Raw genomic sequence first — 25,411 nt, 5'->3', positions numbered from 1 at the left:
AGGTGGATTCATAACTGGCTTAGTGATCGGACCCAAAGAGTGGTCGTAAATGGCTGCACATCCAGTTGGAAGAATGTCTCAAGTGGGGTACCACAGGGCTCTGTCCTGGGCCCTGTATTGTTCAACATCGTTATCAACGATTTAGATGAAGGAATTGAGGGTAAACTGATTAAATTTGCTGATGACACAAAGCTAGGAGGGATAGCTAATACTAGAGAAGAGAGAGAGAGGATTCAAAAAGATTTAAATAAACTGGAGAAGTGGGCAGCAACTAACAGAATGGTTTTTAACAGGGAGAAATGCAAAGTACTACATCTGGGCAATAAAAATGAAAAAAGCATATATAGAATGGTAGGAATAGGTCTAAGCAACAGCACATGTGAAAAAGACTTGGGTATACTAATAGATCACAGACTGAATATGAGTCAACAGTGTGATGCAGCAGCAAAAAAGGCAAATGCAATTCTAGGATGTATTATCAGAAGCATACAGTCTAGATCACGTGAAGTCATTATTTCCCTCTACTCCTCTTTGGTCAGACCTCATCTGGAATATTGTGTCCAGTTTTGGGCACCACATTTTAAAAAAGACATCAACAAACTGGAGCAAGTTCAGAAAAGAGCGACCAGAATGGTGACCGGTCTGCAAACCCTGTCTTATGAGGAAAGGTTGCAGGATTTGGGAATGTTTAGTTTGCAAAAGAGAAGACTGAGAGGAGACTTAATAGCTGTCTACAAATATCTAAAGGGCTGTCACATTGTAGAAGGATCAACTTTATTCTCATTTGCACAAGGAAAGACTAGAAGCAATGGGATGAAACTGAATGGGAGGAGACACAGATTAGATATTAGAAAAAACTTTTTGACAGTTAGAGTGATCAATGAGTGGAACAGGCTCCCACGAGAAGTGGTGAGTTCTCCTTCAATGGAAGTCTTCAAACAGAGGCTGGACAGATATCTGACTGGGATGATTTAGCGAATCCTGCTTTGAGCAGGGGGTTGGACCAGATGGCCCAGGAGGTCCCTTCCAACGCTACGATTCTATGATTCTATGAATACCATGCTGGGGGGCTACATACCATGTTGGGGGGGGCTATAAACCATGCTGGGGGGCTATATACCATGATGGGGGGGCTATATACCATGCTGGGGGGCTGTATACCATGCTGGGGGGTCTATATACCATGCTGGGCTGTATTATACCATGCTGGGGGGCTGTATACCATGCTGGGCTGTATTATACCATGCTGGGGGGTCTAGATACCATGCTGGGCTGTATTATACCATGCTGGGGGGGCTATATACCATGCTGGGCTGTATCATACCATGCTGGGGGGGCTATATACCATGCTGGGGGGGCTATATACCATGCTGGGGGGGCTATATACCATGCTGGGCTGTATTATACCATGCTGGGGGGCTGTATACCATGCTGAGCTGTATTATAACATGCTGGGGGGGCTATATACCATGCTGGGCTGTATTATACCATGCTGGGGGGGGGCTATATACCATGCTGGGCTGTATCATACCATGCTGGGGGCTGTATACCATGCTGGGGGGCTATATACCATGCTGGGCTGTATCATACCATGCTGGGGGGGGCTATATACCATGCTGGGGGGGCTATATACCATGCTGGTCTGTATCATACCTTGCTGGGGGGCTGTATACCATCCTGGGGGGGCTATATACCATGCTGGGCTGTATTATACCATGCTGGGCTGTATTATACCATGCTGGAAGGGCTATATACCTTGCTGGGCTGTATCATACCATGCTGGGGGAGCTATATACCATGCTGGGGGGCTGTATACCATGCTGGGCTGTATTATACCATGCTGGGGGGGTTATACCATGCTGGGCTGTATCATACCATGCTGGGGGGCTATATACCATGCTGGGGGGGCTATATACCATGCTGGGCTGTATACCATGCTGGGCTGTATACCATGCTGGGGGGCTATATACCATGCTGGGGGGGCTGTATACCATGCTGGGCGGCTATATACCATGCTGGGGGGGCTATATACCATGCTGGGGGGGCTATATACCATGCTGGGCTGTATCATACCATGCTGGGGGAGCTATATACCATGCTGGGGGGCTATATACCATGCTGGGGGGGCTATATACCATGCTGGGCTGTATCATACCATGCTGGGGGGGCTATATACCATGGTGGGCTGTATACCATGCTGGGGGGCTATATACCATGTTGGGGGGGCTATATACCATGCTGGGGGGGCTATATACAATGCTGGGGGGGCTATATACCATGCTGGGGGGGGCTATATACCATGCTGGGCTGTATAATACCATGCTGGGGGGGCTATATACCATGCTGGGGGGGGCTATATACTATGCTGGGTTGTATTATACCATGCTGGGGGGGCTATATACCATGCTGGGGGGCTATATACCATGCTGGGCTGTATCATACCATGCTGGGGGGCTATATACCATGCTGGGGGGTCTATATACCATGCTGGGTTGTATTATACCATGCTGGGGGGCTGTATACCATCCTGGGCTGTATTATACCATGCTGGGCTGTATTATACCATGCTGGGGGGCTGTATACCATGCTGGGCTGTATTTTACCATGCTGGGGGGGGGCTATATACCATGCTAGGCTGTATTATACCAAGCTGGGGGGGCTATATACCATGCTGGGCTGTATCATACCATGCTGGGGGGGCTATATACCATGCTGGGGGGGGCTATATACCATGCTGGGCTGTATACCATGCTGGGCTGTATTATACCATGCTAGGGGGGCTATATACCATGCTGGGCTGTATTATACCATGCTGGGGTGGCTATATACCATGCTGGGCTGTGTCATACCATGCTGGGGGGCTGAAAACCATGCTGGGGGGGCTATATACCATGGTGGGCTGTATTATACCATGCTGGGGGGCTGTATACCATGCTGGGCTGTATTATACCATTCTGAGGGGGCTATATACCATGCTGGGCTGTATTATACCATGCTGGGGGGGCTATATACCATGCTGGGGGGCTATATACCATGCTGGGCTATATCATACCATGCTGGGGGGCTGTATACCATCCTGGGGGGGCTATATACCATGCTGGGCTGTATTATACCATGCTGGGCTGTATTATACCATGCTGGGCTATATCATACCATGCTGGGGGGGCTATATACTATGCTGGGCTGTATCATACCATGCTGGGGGGGCTATATAACATGCTGGGGGGGATATATACCATGCTGGGCTGTATCATACCATGCTGGGGGGGCTATATACCATGCTGGGCTGTATACCATGCTGGGGGGCTATATACCATGCTGGGGGGGCTGTATACCATGCTGGGCGGCTATATACCATGCTGGGGGGGCTATATACCATGCTGGGGGGGCTATATACCATGCTGGGCTGTATCATACCATGCTGGGGGAGCTATATACCATGCTGGGGGGCTATATACCATGCTGGGGGGGGGCTATATACCATGCTGGGCTGTATCATACCATGCTGGGGGGGCTATATACCATCGTGGGCTGTACACCATGCTGGGGGGCTATATACCATGTTGGGGGGGCTATATACCATGCTGGGGGGGCTATATACAATGCTGGGGGGGCTATATACCATGCTGGGGGGGCTATATACCATGCTGGGCTGTATAATACCATGCTGGGGGGGCTATATACCATGCTGGGGGGGCTATATACTATGCTGGGTTGTATTATACCATGCTGGGGGGGCTATATACCATGCTGGGGGGGCTATATACCATGCTGGGCTGTATCATACCATGCTGGGGGGCTATATACCATGCTGGGGGGTCTATATACCATGCTGGGTTGTATTATACCATGCTGGGGGGCTGTATACCATCCTGGGCTGTATTATACCATGCTGGGCTGTATTATACCGTGCTGGGGGGCTGTATACCATGCTGGGCTGTATTTTACCATGCTGGGGGGGGCTATATACCATGCTAGGCTGTATTATACCAAGCTGGGGGGGCTATATACCATGCTGGGCTGTATCATACCATGCTGGGGGGGGCTATATACCATGCTGGGCTGTATACCATGCTGGGCTGTATTATACCATGCTAGGGGGGCTATATACCATGCTGGGCTGTATTATACCATGCTGGGGTGGCTATATACCATGCTGGGCTGTGTCATACCATGCTGGGGGGCTGAAAACCATGCTGGGGGGCTATATACCATGGTGGGCTGTATTATACCATGCTGGGGGGCTGTATACCATGCTGGGCTGTATTATACCATGCTGAGGGGGCTATATACCATGCTGGGCTGTATTATACCATGCTGGGGGGGCTATATACCATGCTGGGGGGCTATATACCATGCTGGGCTATATCATACCATGCTGGGGGGCTGTATACCATCCTGGGGGGGCTATATACCATGCTGGGCTGTATTATACCATGCTGGGCTGTATTATACCATGCTGGGGGGCTATATACCATGCTGGGCTGTATTATACCATGCTGGGGGGGCTATATACCTTGCTGGGCTGTATCATACTATGCTGGGGGGCTATATACCATGCTGGGGGGGCTATATACCATGCTGGGGGGGCTGCATACCATGCTGGGCTGTATCATACCATGTTGGGGGGGCTATATACCATGCTGGCGGGCTATATACCATGCTGGGGGGGCTATATACCATGCTGGGCTTTATCATACCATGCTGGGGGGGCTATATACCATGCTGGGCTGTATTATACCATGCTGGGGGGGCTGTATACCATGCTGGGGGGGCATATACCATGCTGGGCTGTATTATACCATGCTGGGGGGCTGTATACCATGCTGGGCTGTATTATACCATGCTGGGGGGGCTATATGCCATGCTGGGCTGTATTATACCATGCTGGGGGGGCTATATACCATGCTGGGCTGTATCATACCATGCTGGGGGGGCTATATACCATACTAGGGGGGCTATATACCATGCTGGGGGGGCTATATACCATGCTGGGCTGTATCATACCATGCAGGGGGGGTTATATACCATGCTGGGGGGGCTATATACCATGCTGGGCTGTATCATACCATGCTGGGGGGGCTACATACCATGCTGGGGGGGCTATATACCATGCTGGGGGGGCTATATACCATGCTGGGCTGTATCATACCATGTTGGGGGGGCTATATACCATGCTGGGGGGCTATATACCATGCTGGGGGGGGTATATATACCATGCTGGGCTGTATCATACAATGCTGGGGGGGCTATATACCATGCTGGGCTGTATTATACCATGCTGGGGGGGCTATATACCATGCTGGGCTGTATCATACCATGCTGGGGGGGCTATATACCATGCTGGGGGGGCTATATACCATGCTGGTGTCGCTATATACCATGCTGGGGAGGCTATATACCATGCTGGGCTGTATCATACCATGCTGGGGGGGCTGTATACCATGCTGGGGGGCTATATACCATGCCGGGCTGTATTATACCATGCTGGGGGGGGCTATATACCATGCTGGGCTGTATTATACCATGCTGGGAGGGCTATATACCATGCTGGGCTGTATTATACCATGCTGGGGGGCTATATACCATGTTGGGCTGTATCATACCATGCTGGGGGGGCTATATACCATGCCGGGCTGTGTTATACCATACTGGGGGGGTGCTATATACCATGCTGGGCTGTATTATACCATGCTGGGGGGGCTATATACCATGCTGGGCTGTATATACCATGCTAGGGGGGCTATATACCATGCTGGGCTGTATCATACCATGCTGGGGGGGTTATATACCATGGTGGGCTGTATCATACCATGCTGGGGGGGCTATATACCATGCTGGGGGGAGCTATATACCATGCTGGGCTGTATTATACCATGCTGGGCTGTATTATACCATGCTGGGGGGGCTATATACCATGCTGGGCTGTATTATACCATGCTGGGGGGTTATATACCATGCTGGGGGGGCTATATACCATGATGGGCTGTATTATACCATGCTGGGGGGGCTATAGACCATGCTGGGCTGTATTATACTATGCTGGGGGGCTATATACCATGCTGGGGGGCTATATACCATGCTGGGCTGGATTATACCATGCTGGGCTGTATTATACCATTCTGGGGGGGCTATATACCATGCTGGGCTGTATTATACCATGGTGGGCTATGTATCCTGGTGGGCTGTATACCATGGTGGGCTGGGCTATATACCATGTGGTGCTGGGCTATATACTATGCGACTGTGTTATATACCATGGGGGGGGTACATTTTACATTATATTCTATAAGGGGAGGCAGGGTTATATAATATGGGGGGGCTACATTATATTCTATGGGGAGGTGGGCTGTATTATATTCTATTTGGGGCTACATTATATTCTATAGGGGGGCTGTATTATATTTATTATATTCTATGGGGGCTGCATTATACTACATGAGAAGGGCTACATTGTATTCTATGGAGGGGCTGCCATATATTCTATGGAGGGGCTGCATTATACTATATGGGGGGACTGCATTATATTCTATACAGATATTATATTCAGCCCTGCATAGCCTCAATATTAGATAACAACAAATAACAAATAACTTTGTTGCCCTATGAAGGGGGGGCCCGAAAAATTTCTTGCACCGGGGCCCACTACAGTCTGTGTCCACCCCTGTGCAGGGGTGTGCTGAACTGTCAGTGTATTGATAGCTCGGCTGTCCAGTCTGAGACTGGGAGTCGCTGGCGGTCTCAGGTGTTCCTTGTCCCAGGGGATTGTCTGCCAGAGGTCTCCAGACACTGAGCGGTGTGTCTCTCTGTACCTTGCATTCTGTATATCGATCTTTCGTTGCCTAAACTTGGACCTTGTTCTGACCATCCGTCTATTTAACCTCTTCAGCTCTGATCCACCATCTTCCTGGCACTCTTACCTTGGAACGTTACCTGACTACACCTTTGTCTCTTCCTTCTGTTTTAGATGTACCCTCCTGGCTTTTGATCTTGGACTCCTTGACTCATGGCTTGGCTGTGAGACGTGTAACAATAGCATAAGGCCTCTTTCACACATCAGGTTTTCGCCGTCAGGCGCGATCCGGCGCTTTTGACAAAAACCGGATCCGGCGAAATGCAATGCCGGATCCGGTTTCCAACCCATTGACTTGCATTAGAGCCGGATCGAGCCGGATGGCCATGCGTTTCATCCGTTTTTTGCCGGATCCGGCAATGTGTCTCGATCCGGCGTCTGGAAAAAACGGCTACTGTAACGTTTTTTGTCTCCGGCGAAAAAGCCTATGAGCGCCGCAATGCGCCTGATCCGGCGACAGCCGGATCCGGTGGCCGGATCCGTTTTTTTTGGTCTGAGCATGCTCAGTAGCTCTGCCCACAAGACATATATAAAAGCAAGACAGTGGGACCCTCAGCCACACCCAACATGCCACCCAAGCCAAGAACCAGGTGCAGGAGAAGGCAGGAGACATCTGCAGCAGCACCATCAGCACCACCACCACGCCAAATGGAGCAGCAAATAGAACATGCTGAGGAGGGGAGTCCAGCAGCAGATGAGAGACGGTGATTATCAAATCCCCCATTCCTCCAAACTAGGGCCATGGAATATCAAGATATTCATTGCCCCTTTGTTTCTCTTTATTCAACAGCCGCCCAAGAGATGCAGCAGCAGCAGCAGCAGCAGCAATGGCAGCAGCAGGAACACCACCCACAGCCATGGAGTCTGGCCAGCAGGAAGACAGCACATCTTCTTCTGGGAGCCCTCCCTCGCATCGTCAGCGTTTGACGGAAAGTTTTTATTTCCAAAATCCATCATCTCTGTAATATATGTCTATTCATTGCCTTTTATTTCAAAACAGGAATCACAAGATGAAGAGGAGCTCCCAGAAGAAGAAGGAAGGGGTGGACAGACACCTGGAGTGGGCTCACAATTGGTAAGTTTTTGGCATCAAACGCAGAAACACAACATCACACTACACACAACACATAGAAAACAATGTTCTGCAGACCACACACAGCAAACAAATGCCTACATCCAAAGACATAACATTTTTTGTTTTCTTCTCTAGTCTTCCCAATCTGGTGCTCGGCCAAGAGGTCCTCGCAGTGCCTCCCAGGGTCGTCGGCGACAGCAACGCGGCGGTCACCAGCGTGTAAGTATAAATATTTTTGCTTTGTTTTTTTGCACTTTTTATTTCATTTCTTATGTGGAGGCTAATTATGTTATTTTTGTCTTTTTCTTTAACAGCCTTCACAGCGTGCTCCCGACTCTGACGGTGAGGATGGAGGAATCGATGTGGACCGCCTCATCGATCTCGTCAGAGAAAGGGAGCCGCTCTGGAATATGGCTGACCGCCGCCACGCTGACCTGATCGTTACCCGACGACTCTGGGAGGAAATCTGTTCGCTCCTTGTGGGCCGCTGGGAGGACCTCGAAGCTCGGGCCCAGATTAAAGAGCGTAAGTATATACAGTACCGGTTGCTTGATGTCAAGCAGTGTTTCCCGAACTCCAGTCCTCGTGGTCCCCACGGATCATGTGTTCAGGATTTCTATTTACTATGGAAATCCTGAAAACATGACCCCTGGGGACCATGAGGACTGGAGTTTGGGAAACACTGATGTTGTATACTAACCACTTTGTCCTTTCCTGTTTCAGGGGACAGAATTGTGAAGCGGTGGCGGTCTGTGAGGGATCGTTTCAAGAAGGGGTTCAATAAAGAGATGCGGGCCCCGAGTGGATCTGGAGGACGCAGGAGCAAGTACAAGTACGCACAAGCCCTGTCGTTCCTCCGGGAAACAATGCTCACCAGAAGGTAAATATTACACACCACATGTGACAAAAAAATGTTTAGATGTAACTTTTTTTTTTCAGCCAGGGCCATACCATGTCACTTTTTTAATTGTTTTTTTTCTCTTTATTCCACAGCACGGTGAGCAGCACTCGGGAGCCTGCACGGTTGGACCCTTCTGAGGTGATCCCTGAGGAGACCGGCACCGAGGGACACTTCGACCGCCCCGGTACATCTGCACCTTCCCAGCCTTCCCACACATTCGACCCATCAGTCCCATCCACCAGCACAGGAGCATCGTGGCCGCCTACATTACATGAAGCTGCTGGTGAGGAGATCGCTTTCCCTTTACCCCACCCTTTTGCCCCTGCCACCTCTAGTACACCTGCGGGTACTGGGCGGCAGCGGCAGAGAGGTCAGGAAAAGACTTATGCGCCAGAGTTCTTGCATCTGAATGCATCTTTCCAGAACTGTCTAAAAGTCTTGTCAGAGCAAATCTCCGCAGGCTTTCAGCAGATCAACTCCAGCATTCTGGAGGTGAAGACACTTCTGCAAACCATGCATTCAGAAGCAAGATCTTCGCCAAACCACACCTTTTTTAGGTCTGTTGTGGAGCGCATGGAAACGCTATCTCCTACCCAGCAGATGCATGTAATGCATTCATGCCACGGTGCTCTCCAGCAAGTTACCTCCCAACCTCCTCCTCCCACCACAGTAGTTCCTCCACCTGCACCCCCTCCAGCCACTTTCCATCCTCCCCCTCCTATTACATCTGCACCCCCTCCAGCCACTTTCCATCCTCCCCCTCCTATTACATACCATCCACCTCCCCAGCACCAGCAACCTCCCCAGTACCAGCAACCTCCCCAGTACCAGCAACCTCCCCAGTACCAGCAACCTCCCCAGTACCAGGCATCTCCCCACTTCCAGCAACCTGCCCCGTACCAAACTCCTTCCCCGTACCAAACTCCTTCCCCATACAACTTTCCATCAACATCATCTGCTCCTACAGTCCCTGCCCAACCCTTCACTCCACCGCCCACCACCTCTTCTGCCTCCCACATGTCCACCCATGCTGTAGCTTTTTCCACACCATCACCTCTAACTGTTCCTTCCCCACCACGATCCCAGTCCTCTCTCCACACTCCCATTGTCGAAGTGTCCCGCAGCCCCTCCAGCAGTATTTCCACCCCACACTACACAGATTTATGATGTGTTTTGTAATAAAAATGCCCAGTTGGTTTCAAACCTTTATTAAAAAAGTTTTTTTAACTTTAAAAACAGTTTACAAAAAAAAAATATTTTAAATAAAAGTTAAATTATCGTTTACACTGGTTGTCTGTCATTTCTTTCTGCGGCGAAATATGTTTAAAAAAAAGGTTAAATACAGGGTATTTAAAAGGTAAAAAGGTATTCAAAACCAGGTATATAACTGTGGGTAAATTTTAGCTTTTTGCCACAGTTGTGTTCCTGGTTGTGTTTGAAGCAAAGTATTTCACCTAAAAAGTTGTGTTTATTGTTGGTGATTTCCTAACAATGTACACAACTTTTGTTAAAAGGTGAAATACTTTGCATAAAACACAACCAGGTACACACCTGTGGCCTAAAGCTAAAAATAGAGACCATGACAAGATAGCCAACTTTGGTTGGCAAAGGTATATACTGTTGGTCCAGAAGGTACACAAGTTTGGTTGGGCACAAATCTTTCACACTCTGTCATCCTGCCAGTGTACTCTGCCTTGAGGTGACATAAAGTATAGGGCAAAATTGTCCCTGAAACCATCACAGAACTTCTAGTGGTAATGTCATGGTAATCTTGCAAGGTGGTTTCTTCAGAGGTGTCCTCAATGGAAATGGGTTCCTTGCAGATAACAAAATTGTGGAGTACCACGCACGCTTTGATCACCTCGTCCACAGTTTCTGTCTTGAGGTTGATCGCAGTCAATAGGACCCGCCATTTGGCTGTCAGAATACCAAAGGTACATTCAACCATTCTTCTTGCTCTTGTGAGGCGGTAATTAAAAATGCGTTTTGTTCTTGTCAATCCTCTGCTAGAGTACGGTTTCAAAAGGTGTTCTGACAGCTGGAAGGCTTCATCCCCTACACAGACAAATGGCATAGGTGGACCAGATGTGTGCGGCAGCGGTCTAGGTGGTGGGAACTGGAAGGTGTTTCCATACAGTTTACGCCCCATGGCAGACAGTTTGAAAACTTGAGAGTCATTGGAGCGGCCATAGGCCCCAATATCAACCGCAATAAATTTGTATTCCGCGTCAGCGATGGCCATGAGGACAATTGAAAAATATTTCTTGTAATTGAAATATTCCGATCCCGATCCAGCTGGCTTTACAATGTGGATATGTTTCCCGTCCACAGCGCCCAAGCAGTTGGGAAACTGACATATCTGTTGAAACTTGTCAGCAATTTCAATCCACCTCTCTGTTGTGGGCTCTGGTAAAAACTCTTCAGCTAAGGAGTCCCACAGTGCACGGCATGTGTACTTCACTATTCCAGATATGGTGGAAATCCCGAGTCTGTACTGGAAATGCAGTGACGAAAGGGATTCTCCAGTTGCAAGAAATCTGTGGGGAATTAAAAAACAATCAATTAGTTTAAAATCACAGCATTATACCAAAACTGACCTATAACACTTGGAGATACAAACTACCACCAACAAGATTGCAGTGAAAGTGTGCTCTGATGCGATCACATCCAATAAATGTGGCTTACCTTAAAGTCACCATCAGACGCTCTGCGGGTGAAACAGAGAAGCGGCAATAGGTGTCCGCTTTTCTTATGAGGTGTGCAATGCGCTCCACCAAGTAATCAAAATTCTCCATTTTCATCCTAACATATCCAAAAAATTTATCCGGGTTTCGTCGAAGGTCCATGCATAGTGTAGAATAGACCCCACGCGTCATTCTCTTGGCTGTGATGGGGTGGATCCACAAACGTCGCCTACGATGCCTGATGCGCTGCTGTCTCGCTCTCTCCTTCTCCAGAACAATCACCCTCAAACGATTCGCCTCCGCTGTAAAATCCGCCCCAAATTCTTCAAAATATTTCCAATCACAACATCCATCTTCGCCAGTAACTTGCTCTTCTCTCCAACCTGCACTTTCTCCTCTACAACCTGTCAAAGAAGGGCTGTAGGAACATGCTATATATAGTTTTCCAGTAGCCAATCCCGTTCGGAAGGCCACAAGGGTCAATTTTAAAAACCGGATCCGGCGTAATCCGTCGAAAAACAGATAGAAAAACGGATGAACCGGATGAGACGGATCCGGTTTTGTCTGTCAAAAAAAAGATGGATCCGGCAGAAAACCGGATCCGTCACATCCGGTTTTACAAAACATTTGCCGGATCCGGCGCTCCGGCACGACGCCGGATCGCGCCTGACGCCGAAAACCTGATGTGTGAAAGTAGCCTAAGCTGCACAGTCCGGGCCGGCGTCCATTCTCTGAGCCCTTTGGTCCCCACGACTCTATGGTCGGATGCTGCTATGTTGCTGTGAAGCTCAGTATATGGACGGAGCCCTCAGGCCACAGCCCCACGTCTGCGGGGGTGATCCTGTACCAGGACGTGTGATGGCCGACGATCACATCTCCCATTCATCTCCCTTCTGGGACCACACACTGATGGGGAGTGCTGCTGCACTTTCTGCTCCATGTTTGCTCCTCCTCGTTCTTGGAAATGAAAGTGAAACAACAAACGAGAGACACCGAGAGCAAAAACAGAGGACATTGCCGAACTGAGAGGCCGCACCCGGGAGAGCAGCTGCCTGATACTGGGGGCAGACTATATGGAGGAGCAGAGCCAGGGAGACATGAGGGGACAGGGGGCCACACATGACGTGAGGGGACAGGGGGCCACACATGACGTGAGGGGACAGGGGGCCACACATGACGTGAGGGGACAGGGGGCCACACATGACGTGAGGGGACAGGGGGCCACACATGACGTGAGGGGACAGGGGGCCACACATGACGTGAGGGGACAGGGGGCCACACATGACGTGAGGGGACAGGGGGCCACACATGACGTGAGGGGACAGGGGGCCACACATGACGTGAGGGGACAGGGGGCCACACATGACGTGAGGGGACAGGGGGCCACACATGACGTGAGGGGACAGGGGGCCACACATGACGTGAGGGGACAGGGGGCCACACATGACGTGAGGGGACAGGGGGCCACACATGACGTGAGGGGACAGGGGGCCACACATGACGTGAGGGAACAGGGGGCCACACATGACGTGAGGGGACAGGGGGCCACACATGACGTGAGGGGACAGGGGGCCACAAATGACGTGAGGGGACAGGGGGCCACACATGACGTGTGGGGACAGGGGGCCACACATGACGTGAGGGTACAGGGGGCCACACATGACGTGAGGGGACAGGGGGCCACAAATGACGTGAGGGGACAGGGGGCCACAAATGACGTGTGGGGACAGGGGGCCACACATGACGTGAGGGGACAGGGGGCCACACATGACGTGTGGGGACAGGGGGCCACACATGACGTGAGGGGACAGGGGGCCACAAATGACGTGAGGGGACAGGGGGCCACACATGACGTGAGGGGACAGGGGGCCACAAATGACGTGAGGGGACAGGGGGCCACAAATGACGTGAGGGGACAGGGGGCCACACATGACGTGAGGGTACAGGGGGCCACACATGACGTGAGGGGACAGGGGGCCACACATGACGTGAGGGTACAGGGGGCCACACATGACGTGAGGGGACAGGGGGCCACACATGACGTGAGGGGACAGGGGGCCACACATGACGTGAGGGGACAGGGTAGAGCAAGTGGACTTCAGGACACACAAAACATGGAGGGACTGGAACCCCTTGGTTCCAACTCCCAACAGTTTGGGGGGAAGATGGAAACCAGTTCAGCACCGAATATACAAGGGGGCGCAGAGGATCGGGGGCCACAGACTGGCACTCAGGGGCCCCCTATGGACACCGGGCACACAGACCCTTATGTGCTGGGGCCTCTTGGTTCCCACTCACCACAGTTTGGGGAGAAGATGGAAACCAGTTCAGCCCCGAGTGTACCAGGGGGCGCAGTGAGGGTCGGGGGTCACCACGTCCTGGTGAGTCTCCCCCAGAATCTCCCAAAATTCAAACTGAAGATACAGAAATATTTCATGTCCAGGAATAAATCTGGAGGAGAAGAAACCTGCGAAGTGACCGAGATCAGTCCGACCACCTACGGTGTCCGCTTCCAGAACCGAGAGGGTGAGTGCAGCCTCATGTACACCCCCCAGAGGAGCAGCCCCATGTACACCCCCCAGAGGAGCAGCCCCATGTACAGCCCCCAGAGGAGCAGCCCCATGTACACCCCCCAGAGGAGCAGCCCCATGTACACCCCTGTCCCGAGGAGCAGCCCCATGTACACCCCCCAGAGGAGCAGCCCCATGTACACCCCCCAGAGGAGCAGCCCCATGTACACCCCCCAGAGGAGCAGCCCCATGTACACCCCCCAGAGGAGCAGCCCCATGTACAGCCCCCAGAGGAGCAGCCCCATGTACACCCCCCAGAGGAGCAGCCCCATGTACACCCCCCAGAGGAGCAGCCCCATGTACACCCCCCAGAGGAGCAGCCCCATGTACTCCCCCCAGAGGAGCAGCCCCATGTACACCCCCCAGAGGAGCAGCCCCATGTACACCCCTGTCCCGAGGAGCAGCCCCATGTACACCCCCCCAGAGGAGCAGCCCCATGTACACCCTCTAGAGGAGCAGCCCCATGAACACCCCCCAGAGGAGCAGCCCCATGTACACCCCCCAGAGGAGCAGCCCCATGTACACCCCCCCAGAGCAGTCCCATGTACACTCCCCCCGAGGAGCAGCCCCATGTACACCCCCCCAGAGGAACAGCCCCATATGTAGGGTCGTGGGCTGGGGGGTGGTCCCTCTATATACCGCGCAGTGATGTACAGACACAAGATGGGGGCAGATTTCAGGTGCAACAGGTCCAAGTTTATTTTCCACCGTCCGACTGACGGCCCTCACGATACACCGCAATTCACTTCACGGCCCTCCGTGTCCAGGCCCCGTTACACACTCACACACCGTACTTTTCCACCAGGGACGTCATTACACGTACGTCCCTTTTTCACTTAGTGACGATCCCGTCAGCGCCGTCACTATGGCCGCCTTAGGCCCGTTCACCATCAGCACTTTTACTGGTCAGTTATCGTCTTCAGTACGGTACGCTTTTCCCCGGGGCCTCGTCTGTACAGCGGTACTCCCTGTCAGGACCACCCCCCTGACTTCCTCTCTCCTCAGTCACCTGGTTTGGTTTCCTCACAGCACACAAACTGTCACAGACTCTTTGTCTCTTGAGCACCTCCAGGGGACTGGAACTTTCTGGAACCCTCCTGTCAAATTTATAACTTTCCCGGTTCCCTGAAACTCCGCCCCCCATGACCAACGGTTTCTAAAGCCCTAAGCTGCTGTTAAGTCCTGAACTTACACTCCTCCCTGCCATCTAGTGGTCAAACCAAGGTACTGCACGTCATCTACACTTTCCTAGCTGTTTCCCCACTGTCATAACTGCTATCTGCCTAAACTGTGCAAACCCTTTCTTCTTACTAATAAGTCCGTCCGTCAGGTCACCTTCCCTACACTCCCCCTTCCTTTGTCTATTGTCGTCCTCGACAATCGTCATCCCTGCCTTAGTCGTTCTGAAACTTCCCCTACTTTCTGTTGTCGGACCGGTGGTTGGGCCATACCCACCATCCGCGGGGGCCAAACCAAACCGGAAGCACCATGCTCCGAGCAGCCTACCGCCACTCGCCAGCGTGCACGCCACATGACAGCGTCTCTCAAAGTGGGCTAGGTACACCCGGATTCTCTCTACGGCGTGTACCTTCCCCTACTCTCCCCTTCCGTCACCTTTCACTATCCGGTATGCCATGATCGGGGTCTTACACCTACCAGATCATTGTCAGCGTCCGCTTCCTTCTTCGGGAATGTCCGTGGTGTTAGGGACCTGACTTGGGACTTCTATCCATCTCTTTACCTTTCCTTCAATAACAAGTCATGGTCGGCGTCCCGGTCACACAGACCCTCTATACTTGGACCTGTTGCAATCTTCTTATGCATATTATACATTAAACCAAACTTTATAATATGACACAAGTACCCCTTTTTTCATTTGCTGCTTCTTTTTTTTTTTTTTTAACCAACAAAAAAAAAATGTAACCGGCTTTCTCCCCCTTCCTTTAACATTGGCACTCCCCTTTTTTATATATGCACCCCCGCCATGTCAGGCAAACCAACTTCAACAATTTTAACAAAACAAAAAAAAACATTTTTTTTCTCTTAACGCACACTGTCTCAATGACCTGCATAATGTTACAACGAATTCCTGACAGTCCACGCCATCTCCTGGTGGCCGGTAACAAGGGACCCCACAGCCGTGGAGCTCCCGGGATACTGGGAGTGTCCTTAAAGTCCTTTCTACGGGGGCTCGTGATCTTCAGGTTCAGCGAGCACGACTATATTCCTTGTAATAGGATACCAAGTCCCCCTCTTGCAAGGCCCGGCCATGGCGGATCGATGCCACGTTGATGTATACTTTCTGGCCGGTCGCAGGGTCTCGGATAAACCCGTACCCCTTTGATATATTGGTGTATACAAGCCGTCCCAAGGTTCGTATAGCCGCCATGCCAGCCTCTCCCCTCTCATGGAACAGGTTCCAAATCTCCTGCTCCCTGGCCTTTTTCTTTTTGATGATTTCCGCGACCCAGACGGAGGGTCCGGTATAGGCCCTGGAGTCCGGTGGGTGGGACTTAGCCGGAGTCGAGTGCGGGGCAGAGGCGGCCGTAGATGTCAGCGGCCCAGCAGCCGCTGGGGCCGGGCGGCGAGGAGGATCAGCCGTAGTTCCTGTTGAATAGGCCGCAGAGCCTGACAAATAGGCCGCGACCATCTCCAGCGCTGGCACAGACGTGGCCGCGGGGTAGGCCGCACCTGGAATTGCAGCCGGGGCCGGAATATCAGCCGGTTTCGGTGATGAGGTCGTTACTGGCAGGGGGAACGTAGCAGCGCCTTCCGTGGACAAGCTCCGCACTGGTGACACCGGGCGGGGTGGCTCGGGGATGGGAGCGGGGTCCTTACTCAGCTCAGCATAGATCGTAGGGCCCTCTGCAGTCAGGCCTTCAGGAACACCGGAGGCCGCGTGCTGCGGCCGAGGGGTGGGGGCCGCCTGCGGAGCCGCCGGCAGAAGCGGGGGAATTCTCATCTTCCCTGGCGCCGCTGCCTCTGTCATAACATCCCGCGCGCTCCTCCCGCAGTCTCCGTCCTTCACCCCGCCATCCGGCGGGGCTAGCCTCCAGGCTCGAGGGTTCCGCAGGGAGGCACTCCGATGTCCACTTTGGTGGCCACTCCCGCGGGGACCGCAATTGTTCTACTTCTCTGCCTGAGATCCGAGCGACTGCCCATGGGTCTAAAAGATAAGTCTTCCGGCTAGGCTCGTTCTCCCGACGCCATCGCCACTCCAGGCGCCCGATGCCTCGACAACTACAACGTCGCATCCCGTCCGGTGGGCAGCAGTCAAATGGCGCCAAGCAGCCGCAGCCAATCTCTTCCTCCGCGTCACTCCCTCTTCTGGGTGGGGCGATGGCAGGCCTCTCCACCCAGCTGCCTGGGTCCAGTATGTGGGAGCGTCGGCCCCCTGGTACATATCGCTTCCCCCAGGGGTACGTTGGAGGGGGTCCCAGTCCATCCGGGACGACTGAAAACACCCGGATCTCCCTCCTGCGTTAGAGCAACATCACCATCTTACACAGAACCTGGTACCGCCCCGGATCCTCTGCCAGCACCACAGATCCTCCACAGCGTTCCCGATTTGTAATCCCCAGGTGTTTATAATCCAAACCGAGTAGTCCAAATCCTTTTCCATCTCTCAGAGGCAGGCCTGCCGCAGAAGATATCGTATTAGCGGCGGCGATCCTGCCGACTACGCCAAGTGTAGGGTCGTGGGCCGGGCTGGGGGTGGTCCCTCTGTATACCGCGCAGTGACGTACAGACACAAGATGGAGGCAGATTTCAGGTGCAACAGGTCCAAGTTTATTTTCCACCGTCCGACTGACGGCCCTCACGATACACCGCAATTCACTTCACGGCCCTCCGTGTCCAGGCCCCGTTACACACTCACACACCGTACTTTTCCACCAGGGACGTCATTACACGTACGTCCCTTTTTCACTTAGTGACGATCCCGTCAGCGCCGTCACTGTGGCCGCCTTAGGCCCGTTCACCATCAGCACTTTTACTGGTCAGTTATCGTCTTCAGTACGGTACGCTTTTCCCCGGGGCCTCGTCTGTACGGCGGTACTCCCTGTCAGGACCACCCCCCTGACTTCCTCTCTCCTCAGTCCCCTGGTTTCCGCACAGCACACAAACTGTCACACACTCCTTATCTCTTGAGCACCTCCCGGGACTGGAACTTTCTGGAACCCTCCTGTCAAATTTATAACTTTCCTGATTCCCTGAAACTCCGCCCCCCCATGACCAACGGTTTCTAAAGCCCTAAGCTGCTGTTAAGTCCTGAACTTACACTCCTCCCTGCCATCTAGTGGTCAACCCAAGGTACTGCACGTCATCTACACTTTCCTAGCTGTTTCCCCACTGTCATAACTGCTATCTGCCTAAACTGTGCAAACCCTCCTTTCTTCTTACTAATAAGTCCGTCCGTCAGGTCACCTTCCCTACACATGTACACCCCCCTAAGAAGAGCAGCCCCATGTACACCCCCAGAGGAGCAGCCCCATGTACACCCCTGTCCCGAGGAGCAGCCCCAAGTACACCCCTGTCCCGAGGAGCAGCCCCATGTGCACTCCCAGAGTTGTCTTTTCTCTCCTCAGCAGTGTACGATATTAGGTGCGGTCTCGGAGGTTGTCTCTTCTCAGCAGTGTACGGTATATGGTGCAGTCTCGGAGGTTGTCTCTTTTCTCCTCAGCAGTGTACGATATACGGTGCGGTCTCGGAGGTTGTCTCTTCTCTTCTCAGCAGTGTACGGTATATGGTGCGGTCTCGGAGGTTGTATCTTCTCTCCTCAGCAGTGTACGGTGCGGTCTCGGAGGTTGTCTCTTCTCTCTTCAGCTGTGTACGGTATTATGTGCAGTCTCGGAGGTTGTCTCTTTTCTCCTCAGCAGTGTACACTATACGGTGCAGTCTCAGAGGTTGTCTCTTCTCTCCTCAGTAGTGTACGTATACGGTGCAATCTTGGAGGTTATCTCTTCTTTTCTCAGCAGTATAAGGTGCGGTCTCGGAGGTTGTCTCTTCTCTCCTCAGCAGTGTACGGTATACGGTGCAGTCTCGGAGGTTGTCTCTTTTCTCAGCAGTATAAGGTGCGGTCTCAGAGGTTGTCTCTTCTCTCCTCAGCAGTGTACGGTATACGGTGCAATCTTGGAGGTTATCTCTTCTTTTCTCAGCAGTATAAGGTGCGGTCTCGGAGGTTGTCTCTTCTCTCCTCAGCAGTGTACGGTATACGGTGCAGTCTCGGAGGTTGTCTCTTTTCTCAGCAGTATAAGGTGCGGTCTCAGAGGTTGTCTCTTCTCTCCTCAGCAGTGTACGGTATACGGTGCAATCTTGGAGGTTATCTCTTCTTTTCTCAGCAGTATAAGGTGCGGTCTCAGAGGTTGTCTCTTCTCTCCTCAGCAGTGTACGGTATACGGTGCAGTCTCGGAGGTTGTCTTTTCTCTCTTCAGCAGTATACGGTGCTGTCTTGGATGCTGTCTCTTCTTTTCTCAGCAGTATAAGGTGCGGTCTCGGAGGTTGTCTCTTCTCTCCTCAGCAGTGTACGGTATACAGTGCGGACTCGGAGGTTGTCTCTTCTCTCCTCAGCAGTGTACGGTGCGGTCTCTGAGGTTGTCTCTTCTCTCTTCAGCTGTGTACGGTATTATGTGCAGTCTCGGAGGTTGTCTCTTTTCTCCTCAGCAGTGTACGGTATACGGTGCGGTCTCAGAGGTTGTCTCTTCTCTCCTCAGTAGTGTACGTATACGGTGCGGTCTCGGAGGTTGTCTTATCTCTCCTCAGCAGTGTACGGTATACGGTGCAGTCTCGGAGGTTGTCTTTTCTCTCTTCAGCAGTATACGGTGCTGTCTCGGAGGTTGTCTCTTTTCTCAGCAGTATAAGGTGCGGTCTCAGAGGTTGTCTCTTCTTTTCTCAGCAGTATAAGGTGCGGTCTCGGAGGTTGTCTCTTCTCTCCTCAGCAGTGTACGGTATACGGTGCAGTCTCGGAGGTTGTCTTTTCTCTCTTCAGCAGTATACGGTGCTGTCTCGGATGCTGTCTCTTCTTTTCTCAGCAGTATAAGGTGCGGTCTCGGAGGTTGTCTCTTCTCTCCTCAGCAGTGTACGGTATACAGTGCGGACTCGGAGGTTGTCTCTTCTCTCCTCAGCAGTGTACGGTGCAGTCTCGGAGTTTGTCTCTTCTCTCTTCAGCTGTGTACGGTATAATGTGCAGTCTCGGAGGTTGTCTCTTTTCTCCACAGCAGTGTACGGTATACGGTGCGGTCTCGGAGGTTGTCTCATCTCTCCTCAGCACTATACGGTATACGGTGTGGTCTCGGAGGTTGTCTCTTCTCTCCTCAGCAGTGTACGGTATACGGTGCGGTCTCGGAGGTTGTCTCTTCTCTCCTTAGCAGTGTACGGTATACAGTGCGGTCTCGGAGGTTGTCTGTTCTCTCCTCAGCAGTATACGGTGCTGTCTCGGAGGTTGTCTCTTTTCTCAGCAGTATAAGGTGCGGTCTCGGAGGTTGTCTCTTCTCTCCTCAGCAGTGTACGGTATACGGTGCAGTCTAGGAGGTTGTCTCTTCTCTCCTCAGCAGTGTACGGTATACGGTGTGGCCTCGGAGGTTGTCTCTTCTCTCCTCAGCAGTGTACGGTATACGGTGCGGTCTCAGAGGTTGTCTCTTCTCTCCTCAGTAGTGTACGTATACGGTGCGGTCTCGGAGGTTGTCTTATCTCTCCTCAGCAGTGTACGGTATACGGTGCAGTCTCGGAGGTTGTCTTTTCTCTCTTCAGCAGTATACAGTGCTGTCTCGGAGGTTGTCTCTTTTCTCAGCAGTATAAGGTGCGGTCTCAGAGGTTGTCTCTTCTCTCCTCAGCAGTGTATGGTATACTGTGCGATCTCGGAGGTTGTCTATTTTTTTCTCAGCAGTATATGGTGCGGTCTCGGAGGTTGCCTCTTCTCTTCTCAGCAGTGTACGGTATATGGTGTGGTCTCGGAGGTTGTCTCTTTTCTCCTCAGCAGTGTACGGTATACGGTGCAGTCTCTGAGGTTGTGTTTTCTCTCCTCATCAGTGTACGGTATACGGTGCGATCTCGGAGGTTGTCTCTTCTCTTCTCAGCAGTGTACGGTATATGGTGTGGTCTGGGAGGTTGTCTCTTCTCTCCTCAGCAGTGTACGGTATACGGTGTGGCCTCGGAAGTTGTCTTTTCTCTCCTCAGCAGTGTACGGTATATGTTGCGGTCTCGGAGGTTGTCTCTTCTTTTCTCAGCAGTAAAAGGTGCGGTCTCGGAGGTTGTCTCTTCTCTTCTCAGCAGTGTATGGTATACGGTGCAGTCTCGGAGGTTGGCTCTTCTCTCCTCAGCAGTGTGCGGTATACGGTGCAGTCTCGGAGGTTGTCTCTTCTCTCCTCAGCAGTGTACGGTATATGTTGCGGTCTCGGAGGTTGTCTCTTCTTTTCTCAGCAGTAAAAGGTGCGGTCTCGGAGGTTGTCTCTTCTCTCCCCAGCACTGCACAGAGTTCTCCAGAAGAAGGACCACATGATCGATTCTGTACCTGTTCAGATGACGATCAGAGAAGGTGACATCCATCACAGCCCCCGATCCTCCAGGACACATGAGAGAGCAGATCTGTCTGCAGAAGTCGGGAGCAGAAATGATGACAGCGGTCCAGGCCGTCCTCCTCCTCCAGAGAGCGACCCCCGGACCCTTGCAGATCCCACTGAGCGGATGATGGATGATCGCTGCCGTGCTGCCACCCCAGGGGGCACAAATATCCCAGTGTCCACAGCAGAGGTGAGGAATCGAGGGGCAGCTCAGGGCCCAGGTGATAGCAGCAGAATATAATTGGCCCAGGTGATAGCAGAATATAATTGTATGTATCCCTGCCATGATCGGTGCACAATAATAATAATCTTTATTTATATAGCGCCAACATATTCCGCAGCGCTTTACAGCTTAGCAGTTCATACACAAGTCATAAGTAACAACGTTAACGATAATGCAATAATTAATGCAAAGATAAGGCCGCCCCTGCCCGTGAGAGCTTACAATCTACAGTGGGGTGGGGGAGATACAAAGTACAGGTGTGTATTTACAATGATGGTCCGGCCATCTTGAAGGGAGTGGGGGGTAGATAAAGGCTGCATGAGCCGCTCACCAGCCAGTATGTGTGGTGCTGTTGGGTGCGATGAAGTTTGATGGAGGATTATGATCAGAGAAGTAGAGAATGGGCTATATATAAAAGGACATCAATTAGAGAACGTGATACGCCGCCCTAAACAGATGTGTTTCTGGGGAGCGCCTAAAACTGTGTAAATTGTGGTTAGTCCTAAATTATTGGGGTAGAGCATTCCAGAGGATTGGCGCAGCTCAGGAGAAGTATTGGAGCCAGGAGTGGAAGGTGCGGATTAGTGCAGATATTAGTTGATGGTCGCTTGCGGAGCGTAACAAGCGGTTTGGTCAATAAACAGAAATGAGGGAGGAGATGTAAGGGGGGCGCACTGTGGAGAGGACGGGTAGGGTGATAGACAGAAATGAGGGAGGAGATGTAGGGGGGCCGCACTGTAGAGAGGACAGGTAGGGTGATAGACAGAAATGAGGGGGGAGATGTAGGGGGGCTGCACTGTAGAGAGGACAGGTAGGGTGATAGACAGAAATGAGGGAGATGTAGGGGGGCCGCACTGTAGAGAGGACGGGTAGGGTGATAGACAGAAATGAGGGAGGAGATGTAGGGGGGCCGCACTGTAGAGAGGACAGGTAGGGTGATAGACAGAAATGAGGGGGGAGATGTAGGGGGGCTGCACTGTAGAGAGGACAGGTAGGGTGATAGACAGAAATGAGGGAGATGTAGGGGGGCCGCACTGTAGAGAGGACAGGTAGGGTGATAGACAGAAATGAGGGGGGAGATGTAGGGGGGGCTGCACTGTAGAGAGGACAGGTAGGGTGATAGACAGAAATGAGGGAGATGTAGGGGGGTCGCACTGTAGAGAGGACAGGTAGGGTGATAGACAGAAATGAGGGAGGAGATGTAGGGGGGCCGCACTGTGGAGAGGGCAGGTAGGGTGATAGACAGAAATGAGGGGGGAGATGTAGGGGGGCCGCACTGTGGAGAGCACGTGTAGGGGATAGACAGAAATGAGGGGGGAGATGTAGGGGGTCAGCACTGTGGAGAGGACGGGTAGGGGATAGACAGAAATGAGGGGGGAGATGTAGGGGGTCAGCACTGTGGAGAGGACGGGTAGGGGATAGACAGAAATGAGGGAGGAGATGTAGGGGGGCTGCACTGTGGAGAGGACGGGTAGGGGATAGACAGAAATGAGGGGGGAGATGTAGGGGGTCAGCACTGTGGAGAGGACGGGTAGGGGATAGACAGAAATGAGGGAGGAGATGTAGGGGGTCCGCACTGTGGAGAGCACGTGTAGGGGATAGACAGAAATGAGGGGGGAGATGTAGGGGGTCAGCACTGTGGAGAGGACGGGTAGGGGATAGACAGAAATGAGGGGGGAGATGTAGGGGGTCAGCACTGTGGAGAGGACGGGTAGGGGATAGACAGAAATGAGGGAGGAGATGTAGGGGGGCCGCACTGTGGAGAGGACGGGTAGGGGATAGACAGAAATGAAGGGGGAGATGTAGGGGGTCAGCACTGTGGAGAGGACGGGTAGGGGATAGACAGAAATGAGGGAGGAGATGTAGGGGGGCCGCACTGTGGAGAGGACGGGTAGGGGATAGACAGAAATGAGGGAGGAGATGTAGGGGGTCCGCACTGTGGAGAGGACAGGTAGGGTGATAGACAGAAATTAGGGGGGAGATGTAGGGGGTCCGCACTGTGGAGAGGACGGGTAGGGGATAGACAGAAATGAGGGGGGAGATGTAGGGGGGCCGCACTGTGGAGAGGACAGGTAGGGATAGACAGAAATGAGGGAGGAGATGTAGGGGGTCCGCACTGTGGAGAGGACAGGTAGGGATAGACAGAAATGAGGGAGGAGATGTAGGGGGGCCGCACTGTGGAGAGGACAGGTAGGGATAGACAGAAATGAGGGAGGAGATGTAGGGGGTCCGCACTGTGGAGAGGACAGGTAGGGTGATAGACAGAAATGAGGGAGGAGATGTAGGGGGGCCGCACTGTGGAGAGGACGGGTAGGGTGATAGACAGAAATGAGGGAGGAGATGTAGGGGGTCCGCACTGTGGAGAGGACAGGTAGGGTGATAGACAGAAATGAGGGGGGAGATGTAGGGGGGCCGCACTGTGGAGAGGACAGGTAGGGATAGACAGAAATGAGGGAGGAGATGTAGGGGGTCCGCACTGTGGAGAGGACAGGTAGGGATAGACAGAAATGAGGGAGGAGATGTAGGGGGGCCGCACTGTGGAGAGGACAGGTAGGGATAGACAGAAATGAGGGAGGAGATGTAGGGGGTCCGCACTGTGGAGAGGACAGGTAGGGTGATAGACAGAAATGAGGGAGGAGATGTAGGGGGGCCGCACTGTGGAGAGGACGGGTAGGGTGATAGACAGAAATGAGGGAGGAGATGTAGGGGGGCCGCACTGTGGAGAGGACAGGTAGGGTGATAGACAGAAATGAGGGGGGAGATGTAGGGGGTCCGCACTGTGGAGAGGACGGGTAGAGGATAGAAAGAAATAAGGGAAGAGATGCAGGAGGGCCGCACTGTGGAGAGAACGAGTAGGGTGATAGACAGAAATGAGGGAGGAGATGTAGGGGGTCCGCACTGTGGAGAGGACAGGTAGGGTGATAGACAGAAATGAGGGAGGAGATGTAGGGGGTCCGCACTGTGGAGAGGACAGGTAGGTGATAGAAATGAGGGAGGAGATGTAGGGGGGCCGCACTGTGGAGAGGACAGGTAGGTGATAGAAATGAGGGAGGAGATGTAGGGGGACCGCACTGTGGAGAGGACGGGTAGGGGACAGACAGAAATGAGGGAGGAGATGTAGGGGGGCCGCACTGTGGAGAGGACGGGTAGGGGATAGAAAGAAATGAGGGAGGAGATGTAGGGGTCTGCACTGTGGAGAGGACGGGTAGGTGATAGACAGAAATGAGGGAGGAGATGTAGGGGGGCCGCACTGTGGAGAGGACAGGTAGGTGATAGACAGAAATGAGGGAGGAGATGTTTGGGGCCGCACTGTGGAGAGGACGGGTAGGGGATAGACAGAAATGAGGGAGGAGATGTAGGGGGACCGCACTGTGGAGAAGACAGGTAGGTGATAGACAGAAATGAGGGAGGAGATGTTTGGGGCCGCACTGTGGAGAGGACAGGTAGGTGATAGACAGAAATGGGGGAGGAGATGTAGGGGGGCCGCACTGTGGAGAGGACGGGTAGGGGACAGACAGAAATGAGGGAGGAGATGTAGGGGGGCCGCAC

General features: G+C 52.6%; 1 protein-coding gene across 1 annotated transcript in view; it reads left to right on the top strand.

The window, feature by feature from the left end:
* The first annotated feature begins 13,524 nt into the window (after positions 1–13,524).
* The window catches only part of LOC141054987 (E3 ubiquitin-protein ligase DTX3L-like), a 40,618-nt gene continuing 28,731 nt past the window's right edge, over positions 13,525–25,411 (top strand). The window contains exons 1-2 of the mRNA XM_073551914.1: positions 13,525–14,039; positions 21,543–21,829. Coding sequence (XP_073408015.1) covers positions 13,628–14,039; positions 21,543–21,829 — 699 coding nt within the window. The 5' untranslated portion in view covers positions 13,525–13,627. The remainder of the gene's footprint in view (positions 14,040–21,542; positions 21,830–25,411) is intronic.

Source organism: Dendrobates tinctorius, unplaced genomic scaffold (genome assembly GCF_039654945.1).
Source record: "Dendrobates tinctorius isolate UK_male_01 unplaced genomic scaffold, ASM3965494v1 ptg000182l, whole genome shotgun sequence".
In the NCBI taxonomy this organism is placed as follows: domain Eukaryota; kingdom Metazoa; phylum Chordata; class Amphibia; order Anura; family Dendrobatidae; genus Dendrobates; species Dendrobates tinctorius.
This window is presented reverse-complemented; position numbering and strand designations above follow the sequence as displayed.